This window comes from Schistocerca cancellata, chromosome 4, assembly GCF_023864275.1.
Source record: "Schistocerca cancellata isolate TAMUIC-IGC-003103 chromosome 4, iqSchCanc2.1, whole genome shotgun sequence".
Classification (NCBI taxonomy): Eukaryota; Metazoa; Arthropoda; class Insecta; order Orthoptera; family Acrididae; genus Schistocerca; species Schistocerca cancellata.
The window spans coordinates 169,772,103-169,797,240 of NC_064629.1; the positions used below are offsets into that span (position 1 = coordinate 169,772,103).

Genomic DNA, 25,138 nt, shown 5'->3' on the forward strand with positions numbered 1-25,138 from the left:
GGGCATGAAAGGGAAGCAGTGGTTGGGAAGGGAGTGAGGCAGGGTTGTAGCCTCTCCCCGATGCAATTCAATCTGTATATTGAGCAAGCATTGGAGAAAACAAAAGAAAAGTTCGGAGTAGGTATTAAAATCCATGGAGAAGAAATAAAAACTTTGAGGTTTGCCCATGACATTGTAATTCTGTCAGAGACAGCAAAGGACTTGGAAGAGCAGTTGAACGGAATGGATAGTGTCTTGAAAGGAGGATATAAGATGAACATCAACAAAAGCAAAACGAGGATAATGGAATGTAGTCGAATTAAGTCGGGTGCTGCTGAGGGAATTAGATTAGGAAATGAGACACTTAAAGTAGTAAAGGAGTTTTGCTATTTGGGGAGCAAAGTAACTGATGATGGTCGAAATAGAGAGGATATAAAATGTAGACTGGCAATGGCAAGGAAAGCGTTTCTGAAGAAGAGAAATTTGTTAACATCGAGTATAGATTTAAGTGTCAGGAAGTCATTTCTGAAAGTATTTGTATGGAGTGTAGCCATGTATGGAAGTGAAACATAGATGGTAAATAGTTTGGGCAAGAAGAAAATAGAAGCTTTCGAAATGTGGTGCTACAGAAAAATGCTGAAGATTAGATGGGTAGATCACGTAACTAATGAGGAGGTCATATTTTATTGTAAAAATACAGCAACCAGCCACTTTTTAATGCGTTTTATTTATGCCAATATGCATTTCGGGTTTGCACCCATCTTCAGCTGGCAAGATCCATGTAATTTGCCAGGTGAAGATGGGTGCAAACCCGAAATGCATATTGGCATAAATAAAACGCATTAAAAAGTGGCTGGTTGCTGTATTTTTACAATAAAATATCATTATCCACGGCCACGGAGCTCAACAGTCCAAATATAATGGACAAATTGTTAATGAGGAGATATTAAATAGGATTGGGGAGAAGAGAAGTTTGTGGCACAACTTGACTAGAAGAAGGGATCGTTTGATAGGACATGTTCTGAGGCATCAAGAGATCACCAATTTAGTATTGGAGGGCAGCGTGGAGGGTAAAAATCGTAGAGGGAGAAGTTTGTGGCACAACTTGACAAAAGAAGGGATCGGTTGGTAGGACATGTTCTGAGGCATCAAGGGATCACCAATTTAGTACTGGAGAGCAGTGTGGAGGGTAAAAATCTTAGAGGGAGACCAAGAGATGAATACACTAAGCAGATTCAAAAGGATGTAGGTTGCAGTAGGTACCGGGAGATGAAGAAGCTTGCACAGGATAGAGTAGCATGGAGAGCTGCATCAAACCAGTCTCAGGACTGAAGACCACAACAACAACAACCGAGGAGGCGGAGTTCACGAAGTCTGTCTTGGGTCATAGAATTCCGCAGATACTTGTTCATAAGTTTGAGATTCGAAAATGAGCGTTATTCTGAAAAAAACAGGAATAGCTAAAATGATGTACATAAAATCTGGAACGTATGCAGTTATGACTGACTTGTCTGTTACTAACAGTTTTGCTAAGTCATCTACAGAGGTTGATGAGGCTATTTCATTTTTCTTAGCGTTCTTGGAACCTATCGCCTGGACTGGAAATTCACTGAGGAAATCCTCGGAATATTCATTTTGAAGAATCATTTTGAATCTCTTCTTCAGAAGCATAATTTTGAACGTTTGGGAAATTTTTTTAAAGAAATTGTTAACATTATGCATACAATCAAATTTTCTTTTCAACAGGGCTACAATAATGTCCAAGCAGCCATAAAAACTGTGGTTCTGTAATACATCGCTTGATCAAATAGCTGCTCGTCCTAACACAATTCACCAAAATGTGTTTTCACTTTTCAAATTGTGGTAAGTGCCCCATTTCTTTGTCAAAGATTTAGTTGATGACATTACTTCTTCAGAATACTTTCAATAACAATACCTCATCAGCTGCATTCTAAACAAGAGAATATGCTTCATCAAGTTTTTCATTTTCCGACTGTATAATTTGAGATGCTAAATTAGTCCTATTCTAGAATCATTTATTGCAGCACTATCTGAAAAATGAAATCAAATTTATGTAATTGGTTTTTTCAAAGCAACAGGGTCTTCTATTTTTTCCCTTTTCTTAGATATCGCTAATATTTTTGACAGAGCCTTAAGGTCATCTGCATAAGCATGACTGAGGGCTTTAATAGACTTGTATCTCGAAGGCCATTGTATTGGGCAAAAATTTTTTTAAGATGCTAGAAGACAGATAAAGTTCCCTACTGTGCCATAAAAGGACCTGACTTGTTGCAGCATTGTTAAGTACAAGATTTAAATGATGGGTTGCACAATGCACATATTTTGCAGTCCTTTATCTTTGTTGAATTCTCGCTCTAACATCTTTGTTTATGCCCAACACATTGACACAAACGTCATAACCCAGAGTACGAAATTTAGTTACCAAGAGTCCTTTTTCGTCTGTTGCACTTAGGATTTTCTTTTCTATTCTTAATGCACTTTCAGCTTTTATTTTACGAAAACCTAAACAGCTTTCATTTATCTTCACGTTACAAGACTTTCCAGTGACATCATGTGAAACTGTAACATATCTAAATAGCTGACTTAACTGATCAATTTTTGTAACTCCCTGTATTGTATCTGTAATAACAGAAAAGAATGGGGCACCTTTAATATCATTAATAATTTATTTTTGAAACACATGGGAAGGGACATTTATTAACTGATCTTAAATTGAAGCGCTAATGTACTTTTGTGTGTATTTTGGTTTATTTGTTAGATCCACAATACCGAATCTTACTTTGCGAGAAATTCGATAACTGCTAAAAAGTTTCCACTGTTTGATTTTTCAATTTCCTCCCTATGTCTCCACAAAACTATATTATTGGATGCCAGTGTTGTCATATCCGCAACTTCTCAAGAACCTATTTCCATATCTTCTCACTTCTCTTTAGTTCTGAATTCATATCCTCGTCAATTGTGTTTTTCTTACTCCACGAACTGAAGTTTCGAACTCCTTCCCTCATATCTAACTACGATTTCTGTCCTCCAAAGAGCTAACACTACAGTAAACAGAGCCATTTTTAGATGAATAACATAGCCATTCTCTCCAAATTCTTTGTCCTGTTAGAGTGAATGTTTAGTGGAACAGGGTCTGTTTTCCTGCTTGACATCTATGAGGAAGGACACTCTAATTGATAAGTATTTTGTCTGACCAAGAAATTTTTTTAATCATTTACATCTAACTGATAATCTGCACGATCATTTGAATAGTCTGTGATAACACACCTAATTATATTTATGCCGACTTTGTTACACCACTGAGATAACACTACCACCAGAAAGAGAAAAAAATAAATATTTTCACTACTTTGTTTCTTTTTCAAATTCTCACATTCTCTTTCTTCATTGTGCAATACGTAACTTTAAAAAAATTCATTTTCTGTAGAAGTACACAGAAAAATACGAAAAAATGTTAAAATTAAACTGTTCAAGTTAAGTTTGAAAAGTATCACACCACTTAACGATATATCTATTATTAACTTCCTGTGAAGAGAGCTCATCTGAAACTGAGTTGATTGTTGACTGGTCATTACTACACCTCAACATCTTATTGGGTATTTGACATTGTTCTCGAATGACGTTGTGAGATACGTAAGTCAGATGTTTAGGAAAATGTGCATAATACAATCTCAGGTACATTGTACGTTGGGAAAGGCTAATTATCTACCTAAATGTGATATTTTGTTATATATTTTCATTGTTGTCTTTGTTTTGTTGTGAGAACGAACTCTTTCGCGACAGCACTGTTGTATAAAACATTCTCAGACTTCTTGCCGAATCATTTCAGGGGCAGTTGCAACTAGCTGTCAAAATTGCTGCTATAGTGGCCTTTATGATCGGTAATTACATCATACATCCACCACTCCCACCATAGCATACACTTTACGACGAATATCTCTGGCTCTTTCGTGTATCGAGAGCTCGCTTCCATGCACCGCTAAGATTATATCCACCGTCACGGTTGAAGAGTTTCTAACGCGTTCTTATTTCTACAGCCTCTCTAATTACATACTCCCAGTATGTCGGAGCTTGCGACAAAACTTTTGTTTCTTCAAACCGCATTTTATGTTTGTTTGTGAAGCTGTACTCAGCAGCTGTTGATTTTTCCACTTCTCGATTTTTAATATGCTGTTGATGTTCTGCACAGCGGTCAGAAACGGTGCAGGTAGACTAACCAGTGTTATTGCTTTCCCACTCAGATGATATGTAAATTCCAGGAATTCTTAGGCCGAGGCTATCCTTAACAAAATGCAGTCGGTGGCCTATCACCTGAATGTTCAACATTTTTCACGTTTACTTTTCGTGGAAAACGGTGACTTTATATCACGTGACCCATAGCCGTTCTTTCGGAACACACACTTCAAATGATTAATTTCGGAATCGAAGTGGTTCTCGTCAGAAACGGTTTTTGCGCTGTGTACCAGTGTATTTACAGCGGCTCTCTTCTGGGCTCAATGGTGAAAACTATAGGGTCTAAGATATAAATCAGTGTGCGTCGGCTTGCGGTACACTGAGTGGTCGAGACGTCCATTTGACTTTCGTTGTAGCACATCTAAAAGCGACACCCTTCCCTCTGTCTCGACGGCGCACTGGATGTTTGGGTACATGCTGCTCGTATGTTCAGTATCCAGTCCAGAAGAAAGCAGCTTTAACTACACTGGTATACAGAGCAAAAACCGCTACATTCCTGCAGGGAGGGAAAGAGGAACGTGATAACACACATTTAAAGAATTTAAGGGAAAAGATGATGGTGTGACTCACTGGGAAAGGAAAAGAGGAGAGAGTATAACTGGGAGAAGACAGGAGCATGGGCTTTGCTATGTTACAGAGGGGAAATTGGCCATACGCGTTAATTTTTGAGGAAAACGTTATGAGGGTAACAAAAGAAAAAGTGCTTCAGCTTCTTAAAAACAACAGGCCATTGAATTTGCGCTGAGTAGAGTTTGTTCCAGATGCGGACAGTAGGGGCAGCGGAGTTTGCGAATGTTTTTGTTTTGTGAGTGGGCATAGCTAGGATATTTGATAAATGGAACCTTGCGTTTCGATTATGATGGCATGAAGTGTTTAATCGCTGATGCGGGGTAATAGGGTGCTTGTGCATTGAGGGGTCGGTGAAGAACACATATAGCGTGTGCTAGTCACGTAATTCGTCTGGCCGCTGCTACCCTAAATCGGCGTATGAAGCACTAATGTGGTTATATCGACGGATGTTGCTGATTTAACGCACACAATCATTCATGGGTTGTTCTAACTATCTTGTGTTTTCGCTACTCGTGCCATGTTGAACTTCATCACAACGGTGGAAGTTCAGTAGAACAATTCTTGCCCGGGTTTATCTTTCACATCCTGTCGTAATACGTTATGAAACTTTTTGAGGGCATAGAGGCAAGCGAAAATGTTCCGGCTAATGCCCATCCAACATTACACCGGATTTCTTCACTGTTTTCTGTTATGGTACTAGAATACCCGTCAAGGTGAATAGGAGGCGATTGTTCACGGAACTTATTGTTCATGGAACTTATTATTAAATCGGCGCAACAGGCCGTAGCGCTTTTGTTTTGTGTGTTGGTATTCCGGGTGCTGTGGTTTATTTATCGATAGCAATTTTTTATTTGTAGTCCACCGTTGCTATCTGAGTTTAGATATTGCCATTTTGTCATTTGGAGATAGTGAGTGGAGCTGTGGACGCTAGAAATTGGAGTGCTAAATGGAGCAATCTGAACATTTCCGATATATTCTTCTTCTTGAGTTCAATAGCGGGGCGACAGTAGCGGAGGTTGCCTGAAACGTCTTCGCCGAGTAAGGGAATATTTCCATTGGACAGAGTACGACAAGAAAATGGTTTTCCACGTTCAGGAAAACTTTTGAGGTTTGATGACATTCGTTTAAACGCATTAATCCACAATGATCCACGTCAATGTACTTGAGAACTTACAGATGTGATGAACTGTGATCATGTCACCATCGTGCGAGACTTCCACGCTTAGGGAAGTTAAAAAATCGGACGTATGAGTACCACATGCTCTAAGCCAAAAAAAAAAAAAAAAAAAACAGCTGGTGGCCATATGTGCGTCTCTGCTTGCTCATCATCAAATGTCTCGTGAACAAAACCGACCATTTCTAACCTGTATCGTTACTGGTGACGAGAAATTGTGTCTTTAACACAAGGAAAACAAAGGAATGGTTGAGTCCAAACAAAGCAGCAACTCCCCGTATAAAGACCTGCAGGTATCCACAAAAGATAATGTTAGGCATCTGGTGGAACAGCGACGAAGCAGTGTATTACGAATTGCTTCCCCGAGGTGTAAGCATCACTGCACATATGTCGTCCAAGAACAACGACCAGGAAGACTGCGTGAAGTGACCTTACTCCATGTCAACGCCCGCTCGCATTCTAATGGACTGACAAAAAACACTATACAGGAGCTGGGTTGTGAAGTCATTCCGCACGCACTTTATTTACCTGATCCCCACAGATTTTCACCTGTCTCTGTCGAACAGCCTTGTGGGAGCCTCCTTTCCGGATGAAAACACCCTCCGAACTTGGCTCGCCGAGTTGTTCGCCTCCAAACCACGTGATTTCTACAGTTGCGGAATCAAAAAGATACCCCAGCGTTGACAGTCTGGTATAAATAATGAAGGGAAGTATATTATTGATGACAAAAGTCTCTGTTATGTGTATCTGTTGTGTTTATTAAACTTATGGAAAAATGCTAATAACTTATTCACTAACCTAATTGTTTCTGATGGGATACTAAAATTACTTGTGACTTTTTTGCATTTAATTTAAGCCACAGTTTTATTCGCCAGTTTTGACACTGGAGACAGATCATCATTCATCTAAATGATTTCAGTACTTTTGATATTTTTAGCTAAGGTAAATCTTTTTCTGTGGTTCATGGTGTGGGTTCCTGTAGTCATGTCCTAGTTCATGAACCACGGGCAACGTATGAGTGGCCAAGTAAGTGGTCCCGACAGTCGGGATACCGGTTACTTCGGAATAAGGCTGGGCATCTCGGACATATTCTGAGTCGTGGTCACCTTTGTGCTCATATGGCAAAGACTACCAAATCCACCGGTTAGTCCCTAAACCGTTAGGGGTAATATCCAATGGGACTCGGGGCAAGTAAGGCTGGCTACCTGCTTCCCTGGTACTTTAAATATGATGCTGGCAACAATCAGAGCAAAATGCCTCGGACCTTTGGAAGTGACGGAGTCCCACCTCTAACTGACAAACAAGGGACTCCTAAGATACGACTTGGCAAACAAATGGTAATGAGATGGGGAGCTATTAATATCAGTGGGGGCTACTCTGGGAAGAAGGTAGAGCTGGCAGAGGCTGCAAGTAAGATGGGGCTGGACGTTTTAGCTGTTAGTGACATTCTGGTAAGGGGTGAGAAAGAAGAGGAAGTGGGAGAATACAAGGTCTACCTGTCAGGAGTCAAAGCAGGAATAGCACAATGGGGTGTAGGGCTTTACATCAGGAAAGAAATGGAACCCAGCGTAGTTGCAATAAGGTATGCAAACGAACGACTGATGTGGATAGATTTGACAGTGTCTAGCAAGAAAATTAGGATTGTGTCAGTATATTCGCATTGTGAAGGGACAGTTCAAGATAAGATGGATAGTTTTTATGAGGCACTCAGTGATGTAGTTGTTAGAGTAAAGGACAAGGACAGTGTTCTGCTCATGGGTGATTTTAATGCCAGGATTGGAAATCGAACAGAAGGGTATGAAAAGGTTATGGGTAAATTTGGAGAGGATATGGAGGCCAACAGGAACGGGAAACAACTCTTGGATTTCTGTGCCAGTATGGGCTTAGTAATCACAAACTCCTTTTTTAAACATAAGAACATTCACCGGTATACTTGGGAAGGCAGGGGAACCAGATCTGTCATTCACTATATAATAACAGATCAGGAATTCAGGAAGGCTGTGAGAGACACACGTGTATTCAGGGGATTCTTTGATGACACTGATCATTATTTAATCTGCATTGAAATTGGGATTGTGAGGCCGAAAGTGCAGGAGGTCAGGTCCATATGTAGGAGGATAAGAGTGGAGAAACTTCAGGATAAGGAAATCAGGCACAAGTACATAACAATGATCTCAGATAGGTACCAGGTAGTTGAATGCAGTCAATTACAGTCATTGGAAAAGGAATGGACAAGGTACAGGGACACAGTACTAGAAGTGGCTAAAGAATGTCTTGGAACAGTAGTGTGTAAGGGTAGGATGAAGCAAACAGCTTGGTGGAATGACAGTCAAGGCAGCCTGTAAAAGGAAAAAGAAGGCGTATCAAAAATGGCTACATAATAGAACTCAGGTAGACAGAGAAAGTTATGTTGAAGAAAGAAACAAAGCCAAACAGATAATTGCAGCATCCAAGAAGAAATCTTGGGAAGACTTTGGAAACAGGTTGGAGACTTTGGGTCAAGCTGCTGGAAAACCATTCTGGAGTGTAATTAGCAATCTTCGAAAGGGAGGTAAGAAGGAAATGACAAGTATTTTGGACAGGTCAGGAAAACTGCTGGTGAATCCTGTGGATTCCTTGGGCAGATGGAGGGAATATTTTGAAGAGTTGCTCAATGTAGGGGAAAATACGACCAGTAATGTTTCAGATTTCGAGGTAGAATGGGATAGGAATGATGATGGAAATAGGATCACATTTGAGGAAGTGGAGAAAATGGTAAATAGATTGCAGTGCAATAAAGCAGCTGGGTTGGATGAAATTAAGTCGGAACTCATCAAATACAGTGGAATGTCAGGTCTTAAATGGCTACACAGGATAATTGAAATGGCCTGGGAGTCGGGACAGGTTCCATCAGACTGGACGAAAGCAGTAATCACACCAATCTTTAAACATGGAAACAGAAAAGATTGTAACAACTACAGAGGTATCTCTTTAATCAGCGTTGTGGGTAAAATCTTCTCAGGTATTGTTGAAAGGAAAATTGCGAGTATTAGTTGAGGACCAATTGGATGAAAATCAGTGTGGGTTTAGGCCTCTTAGAGGTTGTCAGGACCAGATCTTTAGCTTACGGCAAATAATGGAGAAGTGTTACAAGTGGAACAGGGAATTATATCTATGCTTTATAGATCTAGAAAAGGCATATGACCGGGTTCCTAGAGGAAGTTATTGTCTGTTCTACAAGATTATGGAATAGGAGGCAAACTTTTGCAAACAATTAAAGGTCTTTACATGGATAGTCAGGCAGCAGTTAGAGTTAACAGTAAATTGAGTTCATGGTTCAGAGTAGTTGCAGGGGTAAGACAAGGCTGCAACCTGTCTCCACTGTTGTTCATATTAGTTATGGATCATACACTCCTGGAAATGGAAAAAAGAACACATTGACACCGGTGTGTCATACCCACCATACTTTCTCCGGACACTGCGAGAGGGCTGTACAAGCAATGATCACACGCACGGCACAGCGGACACACCAGGAACCGCGGTGTTGGCCGTCGAATGGCGCTAGCTGCGCAGCATTTGTGCACAGCCGCCGTCAGTGTCAGCCAGTTTGCCGTGGCATACGGAGCTCCATCGCAGTCTTTAACACTGGTAGCATGCCGCGACAGCGTGGACGTGAACCGTATGTGCAGTTGACGGACTTTGAGCGAGGGCGTATAGTGGGCATGCGGGAGGCCGGGTGGACGTACCGCCGAATTGCTCAACACGTGGGGCGTGAGGTCTCCACAGTACATCGATGTTGTCGCCAGTGGTCGGCGGAAGGTGCACGTGCCCGTCGACCTGGGACCGGACCGCAGCGACGCACGGATGCACGCCAAGACCGTAGGATCCTACGCAGTGCCGCAGGGGACCGCACCGCCACTTCCCAGCAAATTAGGGACACTGTTGCTCCTGGGGTATCGGCGAGGACCATTCGCAACCGTCTCCATGAAGCTGGGCTACGGTCCCGCACACCGTTAGGCCGTCTTCCGCTCACGCCCCAACATCGTGCAGCCCGCCTCCAGTGGTGTCGCGACAGGCGTGAATGGAGGGACGAATGGAGACGTGTCGTCTTCAGCGATGAGAGTCGCTTCTGCCTTGGTGCCAATGATGGTCGTATGCGTGTTTGGCGCCGTGCAGGTGAGCGCCACAATCAGGACTGCATACGACCGAGGCACACAGGGCCAACACCCGGCATCATGGTGTGGGGAGCGATCTCCTACACTGGCCATACACCACTGGTGATCGTCGAGGGGACACTGAATAGTGCACGGTACATCCAAACCGTCACCGAACCCATCGTTCTACCATTCCTAGACCGGCAAGGGAACTTGCTGTTCCAACAGGACAATGCACGTCCGCATGTATCCCGTGCCACCCAACGTGCTCTAGAAGGTGTAAGTCAACTACCCTGGCCAGCAAGATCTCCGGATCTGTCCCCCATTGAGCATGTTTGGGACTGGATGAAGCGTCGTCTCACGCGGTCTGCACGTCCAGCACGAACGCTGGTCCAACTGAGGCGCCAGGTGGAAATGGCATGGCAAGCCGTTCCACAGGACTACATCCAGCATCTCTACGATCGTCTCCATGGGAGAATAGCAGCCTGCATTGCTGCGAAAGGTGGCTATACACTGTACTAGTGCCGACATTGTGCATGCTCTGTTGCCTGTGTCTATGTGCCTGTGGTTCTGTCAGTGTGATCATGTGATGTATCTGACCCCAGGAATGTGTCAATAAAGTTTCCCCTTCCTGGGACAATGAATTCACGGTGTTCTTATTTCAATTTCCAGGAGTGTATGTTGAAAACAATAGACTGGCTGGGTGAGATTAAGATATGTGACCACAAAATAAGCAGTCTTGCATATGCGGATGACTTAGTTTTGATGGCAGATTCGATTGAAAGTTTGCAAAGTAGTATTTCAGAGCTAGATCAGAAATGTAAGGACTATGGTATGAAGATTAGCATCTCCAAAACGAAAGTAATGTCAGTGGGAAAGAGATATAAACGGATTGACTGCCAAATAGGAGGAACAAAGTTAGAACAGGTGGACGGTTTTAAGTACTTAGGATGCATATTCTCACAGGGTGGCAACATAGTGAAAGAACTGGAAGCGAGGTGTATCAAAGCTTCTTCTGCAAGAAGGAAGTCAGTACAAAGACTAAGTTATCTGTGCACCGTTCAATCTTTCGACCAACTTTGTTGTATGGAAGCGAAAGCTGGGTGGATTCAGGTTACCTTATCAACAAGGTTGAGGTTACGGATATGAAAGTAGCTAGGATGATTGCAGGTACTAGTAGATGGGAACAATGGCAGGGGGGTGTCCACATGTTACACGCATGGGAGAAGCAAGGTTACCCAAGAGACTCATGGGTTCTGCAGTAGAGGGTAGGAGGAGTCGGGGCAGACCAAGGAGAAGGTATCTGGATTCGGTTAAGAATGATTTTGAAGTAATAGGCTTAACGTCAGAAGAGGCACCACTGTTAGCACTGAATAGGGGATCATGGAGGAATTTTATAAGGGGGACTATGCTCCAGACTGAACGCTGAAAGGCATAATCAGTCTTAAATGATGATGATGATGAGGTAAATCTTTTGTCACATTATGTCAATGACATTATTGCAACATCTGTTGTGTATGGTCTTCGTTATTCCCCTAACTGAATTGAAATGTACAATGTGGGACAACTTCAGTCTCCTGTAAAAATCAAAAATTTGTCTTCTGATACTTGAATATGGTGAGGCATCGCTCCTGAAACTGCTTATGCCGTTTTAAAAGTTATTTTGCCCCCCCCCCACCCCCTTGCACGTCAACACGCCGTTCTTATTTCGGCATTTTTGACTATAGCTACAGAACATTACACTGTTTGTGATTGTTGAACGCCGAGTTCTAATCCCTAGCAGAGAACATTCCCTGGTGAACATTTTTTTAAGTTCTATAACTGTGTAGAAAATCATGGAATTAATAGTACATGTGACTAGTACCGATCTTCTAATTAATTTGTGATGAGATAATAAGGATTTGTGATTTCTTCGTCGTCTACTTGGAACTAAATATAATTGTGTTGAGAATGGAGTTGACTTAGTGGCAGTTTAATTTCTGTAGCTTTGCACACCTCATGGGGGTCGCAGGGAACTGAGGCACTAGGAGCGCGTAGCGCCAAATTACGTTGCGCATCTAATAAGTTTGCCTGTATTTGTATTACGGTACAGGATATTGAAATTATATATTTCGTGAGTGATATTCTTCAAAACCTCAACAATTTTGACGAAAAAAAACCATGTTATTCTTGTATTCCTGAAACATCATCTGTGAGCGTCAATGTCTCAGCTGTTTTGGCGTCGAAGAAAATCGAACATAATGAGATAATCTCAGATTATCTCTGTGTTCTGTTTTTGATGAATTGTTTTTCCTTTTCACATTAAAAACTTGGAACATGTCTCGTTCTCTTACAGGGAGAACCACCGTTTAAAAAAGTATTAATTCCCTGAAGTCTCTGAGGAAAATGGATGGTCTCTCATTTTTTGGGCTCTGTGGGGCTGGACCTATTCAAGTATGGGATTACAATTTAGTAACACCGTATCAATGTTGAAGGAAATACCGATCAATTCTTCGAAATATCTACCGGAGATGTACGTTAATTACATCTCTGCGTAATTAGGAAACAAGTGAATGAGAGATGGTGTTTGATATCTGTCTGATATAAACTTTGTAGTGGTATTGTGTATGGAAAGTGACGGAGATGTTCGGGTGGTAGTGAATGGGCGAATTTAGTGGGATGTTAGATGTTTTTATTTAATTGGTTTAGTGTTCGTTTTTGTTCTTAGTGAATGTGATATTTATAGTAGTATTAATGTTGCTAAAAGAAACCATGGGAAATCAATCCAAGTTGTCGGAAGAAGTTCCTTCGAAGGATGGGCAGCGTCATGTCACGACGCTGCTGTTGAAGCGCCGTTTAGTGAAAGATGATATTTGGTAATGAACAATTTGCATTGTTGCTGTACTCGCTACTATACATATGCATTATGAAGCACTTGTAGGCGCATTGTGAAATTATGTCCTCGAAAACTCAGAGTAGTTCCATCCGTTTTCTGACAGTAGTAAATCACACCTTTACGCAGCGTATACGCTAAAGCATTGAATAGTCGTGTATAAGGAGAGTTATGGTATTGTGAGTACTGGGGACTTTCATTGTTGTCAGCCCAGCATTTAGCTGACGCATCTATCAAAGCTCGATGTATTTGCTCCAGTGCAGTTTCTATCCCAATGGTCGAGTAATCACACTACCCCTTTCGCTACAGTTTTTTCGTCCAATAGACCTGTTAGTTCATGTTTAGCTGATACCTTACCTTCAGTGCGTAATCGAATTTGTCTTGCATGTAAAATTTATGGTATAAGATTTGTTATACGTGTTAGTGTCATTCGTAACATCTCGGCGATTAGAATTTCTTGTCGTATCATGTCATTTTTCAGTGGTGGTGGTGCATATTCTTCATGAATAACGCAATTTCACTAACTCGTTTTTATTTTTGTTTAGTTTTACCAAGAGCTTGATCTCAATCAACTCTCGTAACAAGTTTTGCGTACAAAATATATTTGCTTCCGCAGCTGTTGCTATTAAAAATTTTTGAAGAAATGTATGCTGCAGATTTCTCGATGCGAGCAGTATTTCCCATATATGTTGTGTTGTAAGAAATAGCGTCGACGGTATGCGGGGGGGGGGGGGGGGGGGGGGGCGGGCGGGCGGGCGGTGGCGCCTGGAGGCTGGAGGACACACACACACGACAAAAGAAACAGCGGTATGGATGATGAAAAGTTTACGAACTTTAGTAAGTTACCTTCAGTAGGTATCATCTTACCTTGTTTAGGGTAATATGCTGTATTGGTGATCTTAACGTAAGTTCGGTATGTTCCGTGGTTTTATACTGGATATTTAGCTACTTGTCTGCTGATCAAGGAATTTATGCGTGTACTGATTTCATGTTCTTCAGGAAATTTGAAATTTTAGTGCACTTTGTTGACATTTTTAGAGAAAGTATAATGTTTTTCAATTTCGTCAACAAAAAATAACTTTCCAACATTTATGTAACACATAAAGTAAGAAATTATGTTAGTTATGTTAATGCTGAAAAAAGTCATCCCAAAATACTTGGTTCATAATAATTAATGTTCTGATGGAAAATCCTGGTAGAATGAATGATATGGAAAAAGGACTACTAGTTACCATGTAAAAATCATTGAGCAATCAGTAGGCACATAAACAAGAAGCTGAACAATGGATCTCTGTCTTCCAACATGTACTCGTCTTTAGAGGATTGGCTTTTTATTATGTATGAATATTTTTTGTCTTTTATATTTTTTATAGCCTTTAGAATTGTTATATTGAAAGAGAGAAAAATTTCCTAGTTTCTGTAAGTTCTTGGCTATTTTTATGGAAAAGACTCTATAGGCCTATGTACAGACATTATGAAAATGTCATTTCATTTATTACTGTTATTTTAAGTTGAGCTATTCAAGCCTGCTATATCAAACGGTTTGCTTTATGATTCTGGGGCTACAATCACAGTGTTGGAGTAATGCTGTTCAGTACTTTGCCTTCAATCACTTCATTTAAAGATAAGAGTTAGTTTCTTTGTATAAATTAAACATAGCTAGTACTTCGTGACTTGGATTAGACTCAGTTTCGTGTTTGTTGGTGTTGCTGTATTTTTTTAAAAAAATACAATAGTTACAGTCTCTATTTCAAGTCATTGACTGGGTGTACTGGAGACTCATAAAAACACAACAATTTGTTTACAGTTTTCCTCAAAATATCATTAGTTCTAAGTATACGTTCTCTCATGCTCAAGTTTTCAGATCGTCTTCGATGAACTCTTCAGTTGAATAGTAACATTTCTGCACCAGTTTGTCATATAAGGTATCTTCAATATGTGTAAATTGATACTGAACAATTTTTTGAGATAAATAGTTGTAGCTCCATTACAAGTTGCATTGAGAAGTATCTTTTTTTCTTTATGGTGACTAGTTTCGGACACAGATGTCCATTTTCAACCTTCCATATCGTGTTACAAATGTACAGGCAATAGCCTATTTACAAGAACTACCCCAGCAGTGATAATCATAGCAGTACTATAGCTGACTCGACAGCAGTAAATACACCACATAATAAGGACTTTAGAGAACTGTCTGTGTGGTGTAAGTACTGTTGTTGAGATGGCAATAGTGCCGCTTTGATCATCACTAAAGGGCCTGTTTTTATACATAGGCTATCTCCTGTCTATTTGTAACACTTATGATATGGATGGTCTGATAATGAATTTAAAAAGTTACTTCTAAATGCAACTTATGCTGGAGATACAGCCATTTATTTCAGTTATAAGACAAACTGCAGACCTATGTTTCAGCTGCAATTTCATGAACAATTCTTTCTCTTTCAATTTGTTGAAAATTTTGATAGCCATATACGGTGGAGTTTGAGCATGAAGTTTTAAACAGAGAGCGGGAAGCGTAAAATTATTTTCCTTTCTGGTGTTGTAATCATTTTGAGACTGAAACTTGGGATAATCCATGTAAAATGATTTTTCATTCTGCAGCATAATTTCCTCTCTCTGATGTTATAAAAATTCTTTGTCTTTGGCTAATTCAGTAGGACCTAGATCATCCTAATACACTACCCTAAATTTCCATATTATTCCAAGCAAGCAGTGCTTCACACTAAAGATCTTTGATAGATCACAAAAAACTCCTGTGTCATGTAGGAAGCTATCTAGAGAGGGTCTCATTTTGTCTACAAACTGATTGGCAGCAGCTAATGTGCTTTTGCTTTTTGAAATCCATGTGGATATTTTGAAATTATATTAAACTTTTGTATGAAATTGTGGATTCGTATTGTTGAAAGTCTTTGGTGGGATGAGAGAGAGATTGGGTGATAGTTCCCCATATGTTCTCTTGTCCCTATTTTGAATATTGCATGCTTCACAGTATCTGGAAAACAGCCTTCTTCAAAGGACTGATTAACTGTTGTGGATAGTGGTTGTGCAATTATTTTAGAGACTACCTTGAACATTTTGTAATTCGTCTCATCCTGCTTGTGTTTTGCTCTTTAATGAGTAGGCCTATAGAATTTTCCATATCTTTTGCAATAGTTCTGCTGAATGTACTGAAAGGTTCACCTTTAAATTCCTCAGGGCCAAAGAAAATTACCTTATGTTTAACTTTCTGTATTAATGTTTGATTTATTTAAATTTATAAACAATTCATTGAACATTTCTGAAATTTGAGAAGGATTTACAATACTTTTGTCCTCTATCTTGATTTCAAAAATATTGTGAGCTCTTGCTGTAGCGACTGTTTATGCTTTGTTCACTGACCACCGAGTCTGGCCTGCAATTTGTTTTTACTGTTCAATATAAACTTATTATTTAGTAGTTCTTTTGCTGACATTACAACTTTCTTAAAAATACTTTTGTAGTATTTTTTTACATAGGTAACGAAAGCAGGACATCAGTTGTTTTTCAGTTCCATGTGTAGCTGTCTTTTTCTTGTACTAGATATGTTTATTCCTTCAGTAATCCACTTCACTTTATTTCTTACTTTTTTACAGTATACAGTAAGAGGGAAAGTTTCATTAAAAACATGCAGGAAGTTTTCCAATAATTTAGAAGAATTTTCAGATTTTAAACATTGTGTTCTATAGTGTCATCGCCCCCCCCCCCCTCTTTTAATCTGTGTTAGAAGTAGTTCATATTTTCCATGTTAGACTGTTGTTTGGCTTTGGACCTTTTTTTTTTTTTTTTTTTTTTTACAAGGTTCTATCGTTTTTGATAACTACATAAACAGGGCACAATGGTCAGAAAGTGCCAGATCTAAACCAAACTTATTTGCCTCATTATGTAATGTGCAAAAGATGATGGGTAGGAGTTACTAACTCACATCATCAGTATGTCTTTTTTTCTGTTTTGAAATAAAGAAACTTAGAAGTGTTCAAAATGTAACCATATCTTCAAATGATTTTGTGATTTAAATGTAAAATGACCCATTCTACAGCAGTACTATCTATTGTACAAAATGATCCATGGACCATTAAACTAACTAACTGCCTATAATTTGTTAAAATATTATATATGCCTGTTGCTGATCATTTGTTTATTCAAGTAAAATCAGAAAAATCGGCATTGGAACCTGATTTTTGAATTGTGTCAATGAATTTTGTTCAGCTGGTAGCTTCAGTAACTAAATCTATGTTGAAATCAGCAGTTATTATAACTCTTTTTCTTGGTTTCCTTTTTAAGTTTCCACAATAGACCCTGGAATTTCGACAAAAATAATTTCGTTAGTTCTTTGCCTGAAATTCTATACACGGATAAAATTACAGTGTTGAGGCCTAACTCTACATGAAATCTTTCAAAGACACACTCTTCATTAAGAGAATCATAATTGTATCTTGTTTTATATTCCATTGACTTTTCCACAAGTATGCAGGATCTTTCCTTGTGTTACATTACTCCTACAAAAGTTATATGCAACATGTAAATTTCCAAGGTTATTTAAGATTTTGGAGTCCTTTGTAAGCCAGTGTTCATTTGAGCAAACAGCTTTGATACTTGCACTTTCTTACAGTATGGTGTGCAAGGTGTTAAGTTTCTTCTGCTGTTTGGATGGTTTGAACAAAACCTAATTATGTTTAAGTGCATTAGGAAGGTATTTTTATTGTCGCTAAGGGCATCTGCTTTGAAAGGTTGTTTGTGCATTTTCGTTTCAACTCTGTTGTTAATTTTTACAACCCCATCTCTGCAGGCCAATTTCCCTTAGTTAATATGAATTTACAAATATCACTGTACAGACTGCTGAATGGAGCTGAGCCTAACCCTTTTAAATATAGCCCATCTTGTCCTACACAATTATTACTAATAAATTTATTAGAGTCCACAAATATTGCCCCATGCCTGTTGCACTGCTCTTTGGTTCGGTTATTTATTCTGTCTGTGTATTTATCACTCACCACTTGTCTGTGCAGGATACCACTTAAAGTGATCACTTTTCATGCGTCTTTTACAATCTTTTCCTACCTGCCATTTTGAAGCGAGTTTGTCTCGAGATGGATGAAAATACCTTTATAGCTTTCATTGCTATTTACACATGTAAATGCATTTCGTTTCATTGCCTGCATGTTTCTGAACTGATTAATTAATCCATACTTATTGCTGGGCGGACATCTGTTATGGTAGTCTGCACTGCAGTGTTTTTAATTAGTGAATTGCTAATTATCAAGAAGTAATTTCCAGCTATTTGTTCATCACTTTTTTTCTTCCCTTGCTTTTGTACTTCACTGCAATTACTTACATTTGTTTTAATTACTTCCTACCTCTATTTTGTCATAATCATCACTTGTCTCATGTTGCACACCGCTTGTAGAACTTTGAATTCTTTTGTTTTTATGGCTATTTTCCAATCACTGTTCCACAAATCCACAAACTTTTTTCGTTCAGAAATTTAGTGTTTTCTAGCTTCAAGAACATGTGTTTTATTCATGTACTTGCCTCCACTCGTTATGTGCAAGTGTTTTTGTGTGTCTTGTTATCTGTTCAGTTTCTGTCATTGTGACATAGTTTAGCCATGTCACATCCATTTTTTGTGTTTGATTAAGTTCTTAATATTATTCTTACTTAGGTTCTGTTCAGTGTTAGGGTTTACATGGTGAACAACAAAATTAGTTGTGCATTGCTGAAACTAATGATTGTGAAAAATAGAACTCTGTCAATGAAACAGTGCTTAACAATTGTGGGAGATACTGGATAATTTCATATTTATGTGTAGGTTTTGGACCAGTAACTGCTATTTATATCTGTCTGATGTATTGAATCTGTCCAGTGAATTAAAGACAAGGGTCGGTGTGTCAGCTAGCCTGGGTGTGGTTTTTTATGTGGTTTCCTGCAGCCCACTAAGTGAATACTAGACTGTTGTAAGTTCCACTTCATTACGTGCTTTTCAAACATTTAGAAAAACTTTCGCTCACTTTCACATGAATCACACTATGTGCAGACGGTACATACATTCCATATGGGGGGGAGGGGGAGCAGTGGGGTGGTGACAAGAAAGGCATCCAGCCATCCCTTAAATTAACCATGCCAAGTCTGTTGATTATTGTGCTGATGTTGGACAATGCCACAAGAAAATGATGGTGATTTACATTACATACTTCACTTCTCATGGACTGACATAAGCAGTGATTGTGTACTAGGAGATGTAAAAACTACAAAAAATAGTGTATTATATGTAACAAAAATTTTAATTCTGTGTCTGGGCACGATTGACCTTAACTGTGAACCCACTTGCACCAGATGGCACCTTTTCAGGTAATAATTAAATTTAGTACAGGATATTGCAACCACCTCACATCACATGTCATTAGTAGCCTCATACCCACATGAAACAAAACACCATGTTAACAGCACATTTGTCAGTAACTTACATTTTCTATTTAAAGGCAAAAGATTGGATGTAGTTGCTACATCTCAAATACATACTCACCAAAGGAAACAATCTGATTATGTTTTAAAATATAATAATGTCAATGTGTTGCATTGATAATCAGTCCTGTCTTGTCACAAAACTGAGGCACTTGTGATGGTATGATGACACATTTCAATCTACTTTAAAAATTAGCTGTTAAAGAAGATAGCAGATATAAGTTTTTGCCATACAAGAAGGAAACAGATTTATACATGCAAGAGCAAAACAGATTTGTAGGATCTGAGCAAGGGTGACAATGGTGATTGACCTCTACCTTAATGCTGCTATGGAAGCTGTGGAGCTTCAACTCTTGTAGCCACCAATTGTAGCACAGAGCAACTGCTACGAAAATTTTCAGAAGCATTAACAGCTTTTTCAGTAAAATGATGATCCGATACTTCAACTGAAGAAAAATCTGTCTTCAGCTCCTGTCAAACTCTTTCGCTGGTGCTTCTCCAGTGTAGATGATGATGAAAACATATATAAATCTGTCGTCATAATTTTTCTGTGTATTGTTTAATTATGCAAAGAATGAAAATGGTTACTTTCAATTTGCATTTATTAAAACCGATAGAATTGATGAAACAACAATCTTCTTGCCAACACAAAAAATTCATGGATTAATTTTAAAATTCGTGGAACATCCCGGGACAGTGTGTGAACATTTCTCCTTGGAGCAATGGCCATGATGTGTGGGTAACAAGTGGCCAGGTACGCAGAATAACTAGAATGGCTAAGGCATTCTCCCTATTTTATCATGACATGAAAGAAAAGATCAGATCACAAGAATACTAATGAGATCCCTACTTTGCAATGCATTAAATGATGAAACCACTCCTATGCATATACATTGGATTGGTGGCTGCGGAAAGTGTGTTGTCACCAACAAGTTTGCGATATATACAGTGTACAACATTAAACTTCAATTATTTTATCTTTAAGGGATTTAGAATTTTTGGGCATAAATGTAACAATGAAGGGGGAATAATATAACCTCTCAAAATTTTTTAATTTAATGACTTATTTGTGATTGATTATATGTAATAAGATTGATTTATCCTTTACTAGTTATGAGCATAAGATTTCAATATACATTTTACATGTGTCTCGTGCAGAGAAAGTTCTAGTGTTGTTTATCCAGAGTGCCTTAGGACAATGTTTTCTCTGCATGTGAAACCAATAAGTTAAACAAGAAATGTATGCCAAGATCTGAAAATAGGCTTAGGCTGCAGCTAGTAATGCATAACTAAATTGTTTTATGAAATTGCCAAGTTCCTTTGTTTGATTAATTATATATCTAAATGACCACATAGTTCTCTGGCTTTCGGGAATAAAATAATGTGGAATATCCTTGTCCTTTCTGTAACATTATTCTTTATAACTGTATGTTCTGTTCAGTTATGTTTAATGGTCTCTCTGCTGGTGTTCTTGTTCCACGATACGCTAGTAGTTTCCTTGTCCCCCCACCCCCAATTTTTGCTCATAATCACACGGCTAAGACTGCTGCTTGTGTGAGCTTTCAAATATGTGATATCCTTTCACATCTAAATCAGAACTATTCTCTGTATTTTATTTGTAGTGATTCTTTACGGCCAAGATACACTGGCCAGCCAGAACATTATGATCACTGACCTACTATTGATATAAACCTGTCCAGGCGATAGCAGCGTCATCTGGCGAGGCATGACTGCTAGTCAGGCACACGCATGGTGCATGAAGTATCAGTGTATGTGCTGTCCATGCTTAGAATGGGAAAGGTGCACAATCTATCTGAGTTTGACTGAGGGCAGATTGTGATGATCCAGAGGCTCAGCACAAGCATTTCAGAAACTGCGCGACTTGTCGGGTGTTTGAGGATTGCAGTGGTGTCTTCAACCCATGCCGAACCCAAGGTGAAATCATGTCCAGATGTTGTGGGATTCGTCAGCCACCCCTCATTAAGATGTTGGATGTCTTAGGCTGGGCCAAATAGTAAAACAGGATGGGTGGCGAACTGTGGCAGAACTAACATCAGACTATAATGCTGGGCAGAGTGTACATGTGTTACACAGTGCACCAGACACACCTGGGCGCCCGTAGCTGACAGCCCAGGCATATGCCAATGTTAACACCACGGCGTCATCAACTATGACTGAAATGGGCACGTCACCATCGGCACTGTACATAGGCTCAGTGGCAGAATATTGTGTGGTCTGATGAATCCGTCTTCGTCATACTGATGGGAGGACGCGAATCAGTCGACTCTTTGAAACCTGTAATGTGCCGTGGAGACAAGCAGGTAGCACCTTTATTATGCTCAGGGGAACATTCACGTGGGCATCCATAGGTCCAGTGGAGCTTCTGCAAGGCACCATGATGACCAAGGAGTATTGTACACTGGTTGCAGACTATGTACACATGACAATTGTGTTTCCTGATGGCAGTGGCGTTTTTCAACAAGATAATGCACCACGTCTCAAGTTCAGAAGTGTGAGGGAATTGTTTGAGGAACATAGTGGCGAGTTACAAATTGATGTGCTGGCACCCTAACTTGCCAGATCTGAACCTGATTGAACACATCTGGTATACAATTGAATGTGGCATCAGAGCTCATTGCCCCCCTCTCTGGAATTTATGGGAATTAGGTGACTTCTCTGTATAAATGTAGTCCCAACTCCCTCCAGCAACCTACCAAGGCCTCATTGCTTCCATGCCATTATGTGCCATTGCTGTTATCTGTGCCAAAGGTGGACAGACTGGCTGTAAGGCAGTTAGTCATAATGTTGTGGGTAATCAGTGTAAATTAGTTAATTGTTGTACTACTGTTACATTTGCATGAATGTCTTGAAGTTACAACAGATTTTTGTTGATGCCTTTCTGTAGACCTTTATCTTCTCTCCCAAGAATTTTGTGAATTAATGCCATCTATTTGCAAATTACTTTCTTTTTCAAGCATATTATTTGCGGTCTATTGTTAGGATGTCATTCTGATATACATGTGGAGAAATTTTTTCTCCAACAATAATAATTTGCTGTCATTATTTCTAGTACTGGCAGTGAGATGTTCAAATCTTGTACTTCTCCTTTATAGAAGGCAGGACATTTCCCCATTTGGTGCCTTACCTACATTTCTGATTTCCACATCAGTGTAATTTCCTGTCCTTCACTTTAAGTGTTTTTTTTTTTTGTTAATGTTTAGCAGTTTTTTTTGTTTGTATGCATTTTGCTATTCTAATATCTCTTCACCTAAATTGGTTTGAAGAAATAATGTGTGAGGATTCTGTGACTGTGCTTTATCACAAATAATTTCCATTACTGTATCTGAGTACTGAATTCCATAAGCTTTCAGCTCAATGTATTCTGGAAGTTTTTAAATCAATGTATATATCTTAGGATACATCTTTGATTTACCACTACTGGGATAGGACATGAACTGACAGATTCTGCAATCGATGATTTATCTTCTGATATAGTTTTATCACCTTCAGGCAAAAGAACAAAAAAACATCTGATGATGTTGCTATTTTTCGGTATGTGAATATCACACAATTTTGAAAGTGTTTCTTTGCCACTATTAATTTTTGTACCCCCTGATCTCTATGACATTGTGGTTATTTAATTTAAGAATATTTATTCTGTCCTCATTTTCTCTCTTTCCCTTCCAATGAATAGGCCTAATTAATAGTTTAGAGTCATTTGTGAGTACAAATTTATCATTTGCTGTCATATGTTTGATGAGTTTTCTCTAGTTTTTATTGCATTTCCACTTCATTGCAACCCCCAACCACCACCAGCTAATATATGGTCACATGAAGTTTGTCATAATTAATAATCTTTCCTTCATGGGGGACAACAGCCATATAGAATTTTTTGAAAGATATTTCTGCCATTTGATCGTTAATTGTTTGTTTATTCTACACAATCATCATTTCGGTATTGTAACCATTCTCAAGTGCATGTTGAAATGTTAGAATATGTCACAGACAGGTCACACATATTTTACCATTTGAACATGCGCTTGAGAACGACTAAAAAGCCAAAATAATGATTGTTGTTGTGGTCTTCAGTCCTGAGACTGGTTTGATGCAGCTCTCCATGCTACTCTATCCTGTGCAAGCTTCTTCATCTCCCAGTACCTACTACAACCTACATCCTTCTGAATCTGCTTAGTGTATTCATCTCTTGGTCTCCCTCTACGATTTTTACCCTCCAATACTAAATTCGTGATCCCTTGATGCCTCAGAACATGTCCTACCAACCAATCCCTTCTTCTAGTCCAGTTGTGCCACAAACTTTTCTTCTCCCCAATCCTATTCAATACTTCCTCATTAGTTATGTGATCTACCCATCTAATCTTCAGCATTCTTCTGTAGCACCACATTTCAAAAGCTTCTATTCTCTTCTTGTCCAAACTATTTATCGTCCACGTTTCACTTCCATACATGGCTACACTCCATACAAATACTTTCAAAAATGACTTCCTGACACTTAAATCAATACTCGATGTTAACAAATTTCTCTTCTTCAGAAACACTTTCCTTGCCATTGCCAGTCTACACTTTATATCCTCTCTACTTTGACCATCATCAGTTATTTTGCTCCCCAAATAGCAAAACTCCTTTACTACTTTAAGTGTCTCATTTCCTAATCTAATTCCTTCAGCATCACCCGACTTAATTCGTCTACATTCCATTATCCTCATTTTGCTTTTGTTGATGTTCATCTTATATCCTCCCTTCAAGACACTATCCATTTCGTTCTACTGCTCTTCCAAGTCCTTTGCTGTCTCTGACAGAATAACAATGCCATCGGCGAACCTCAAAGTTTTTATTTCTTCTCCATGGATTTTAATATCTACTCCAAATTTTTCTTTTGTTTCCTTTACTGCTTGCTCGATATACAGATTGAATAACATCGGGGACAGGCTAAAACCCTGTCTCACTCCCTTCCCAACCGCTGCTTCCCTTTCATGCCCCTCGACTCTTATAACTGGCATCTGGTTTCTGTACAAATTGTAAATAGCCTTTTGCTCCCTGTATTTTACCCCTGCCACCTTTAGAATTTGAAAGAGAGTATTCCAGTCAACATTGTCAAAAGCTTTCTCTAAGTCTACAAATGCTAGAAACGTAGGTTTGCCTTTCCTTAATCTTTCTTATAAGATAAGTCGTAAGGTCAGTATTGCCTCACGTGTTCCAACATTTCTACGGAATCCAAACTGATCTTCCCCGAGGTCGGCTTCTGCCAGTTTTTCCATTCATCTGTAAATGATTCGCGTTAGTATTTTGCAGCTGTGGCTTATTAAACTGATTGTTCGGTAATTTTCACATCTGTCAACACCTGCTTTCTTTGGGATTGGAATTATTATAAACTTCTTGAAGTCTGAGGGTATTTCGCCTGTCTCGTACATCTTTCTCACCAGATGGTAGAGTTTTGTCAGGACTGGCTCTCCCAAGGCTGTCAGTAGTTCTAATGGAATGTTGTCTACTCCTGGGGCCTTGTTTCGACTCAGGTCTTTCAGTGCTCTGTCAAACTCTTCACGCAGTATCATATCTCCCATTTCATCTTCATCTACATCCTCTTCCATTTCCATAATATTGTCGTCAAGTACATCGCCCTTGTATAGACCCTCTATATACTCCTTCCACCTTTCTGCTTTC

General features: G+C 39.3%; 1 protein-coding gene across 4 annotated transcripts in view; it reads left to right on the top strand.

Annotated features, from left to right (window-relative positions):
• Positions 1 to 12,600: 12,600 nt before the first annotated feature.
• LOC126183279 (ubiquitin carboxyl-terminal hydrolase 15-like) overlaps positions 12,601 to 25,138 on the top strand; it is a 176,653-nt gene continuing 164,115 nt past the window's right edge. The window contains exon 1 of one of the 4 annotated variants that reach the window (XM_049925103.1): positions 12,601 to 12,965. In XM_049925103.1, the coding sequence (XP_049781060.1) occupies positions 12,844 to 12,965 (122 nt within the window). In that variant the 5' untranslated portion in view covers positions 12,601 to 12,843. The remainder of the gene's footprint in view (positions 12,966 to 25,138) is intronic. The other 3 variants (XM_049925104.1, XM_049925105.1, XM_049925106.1) reach the window with 3 other exon arrangements.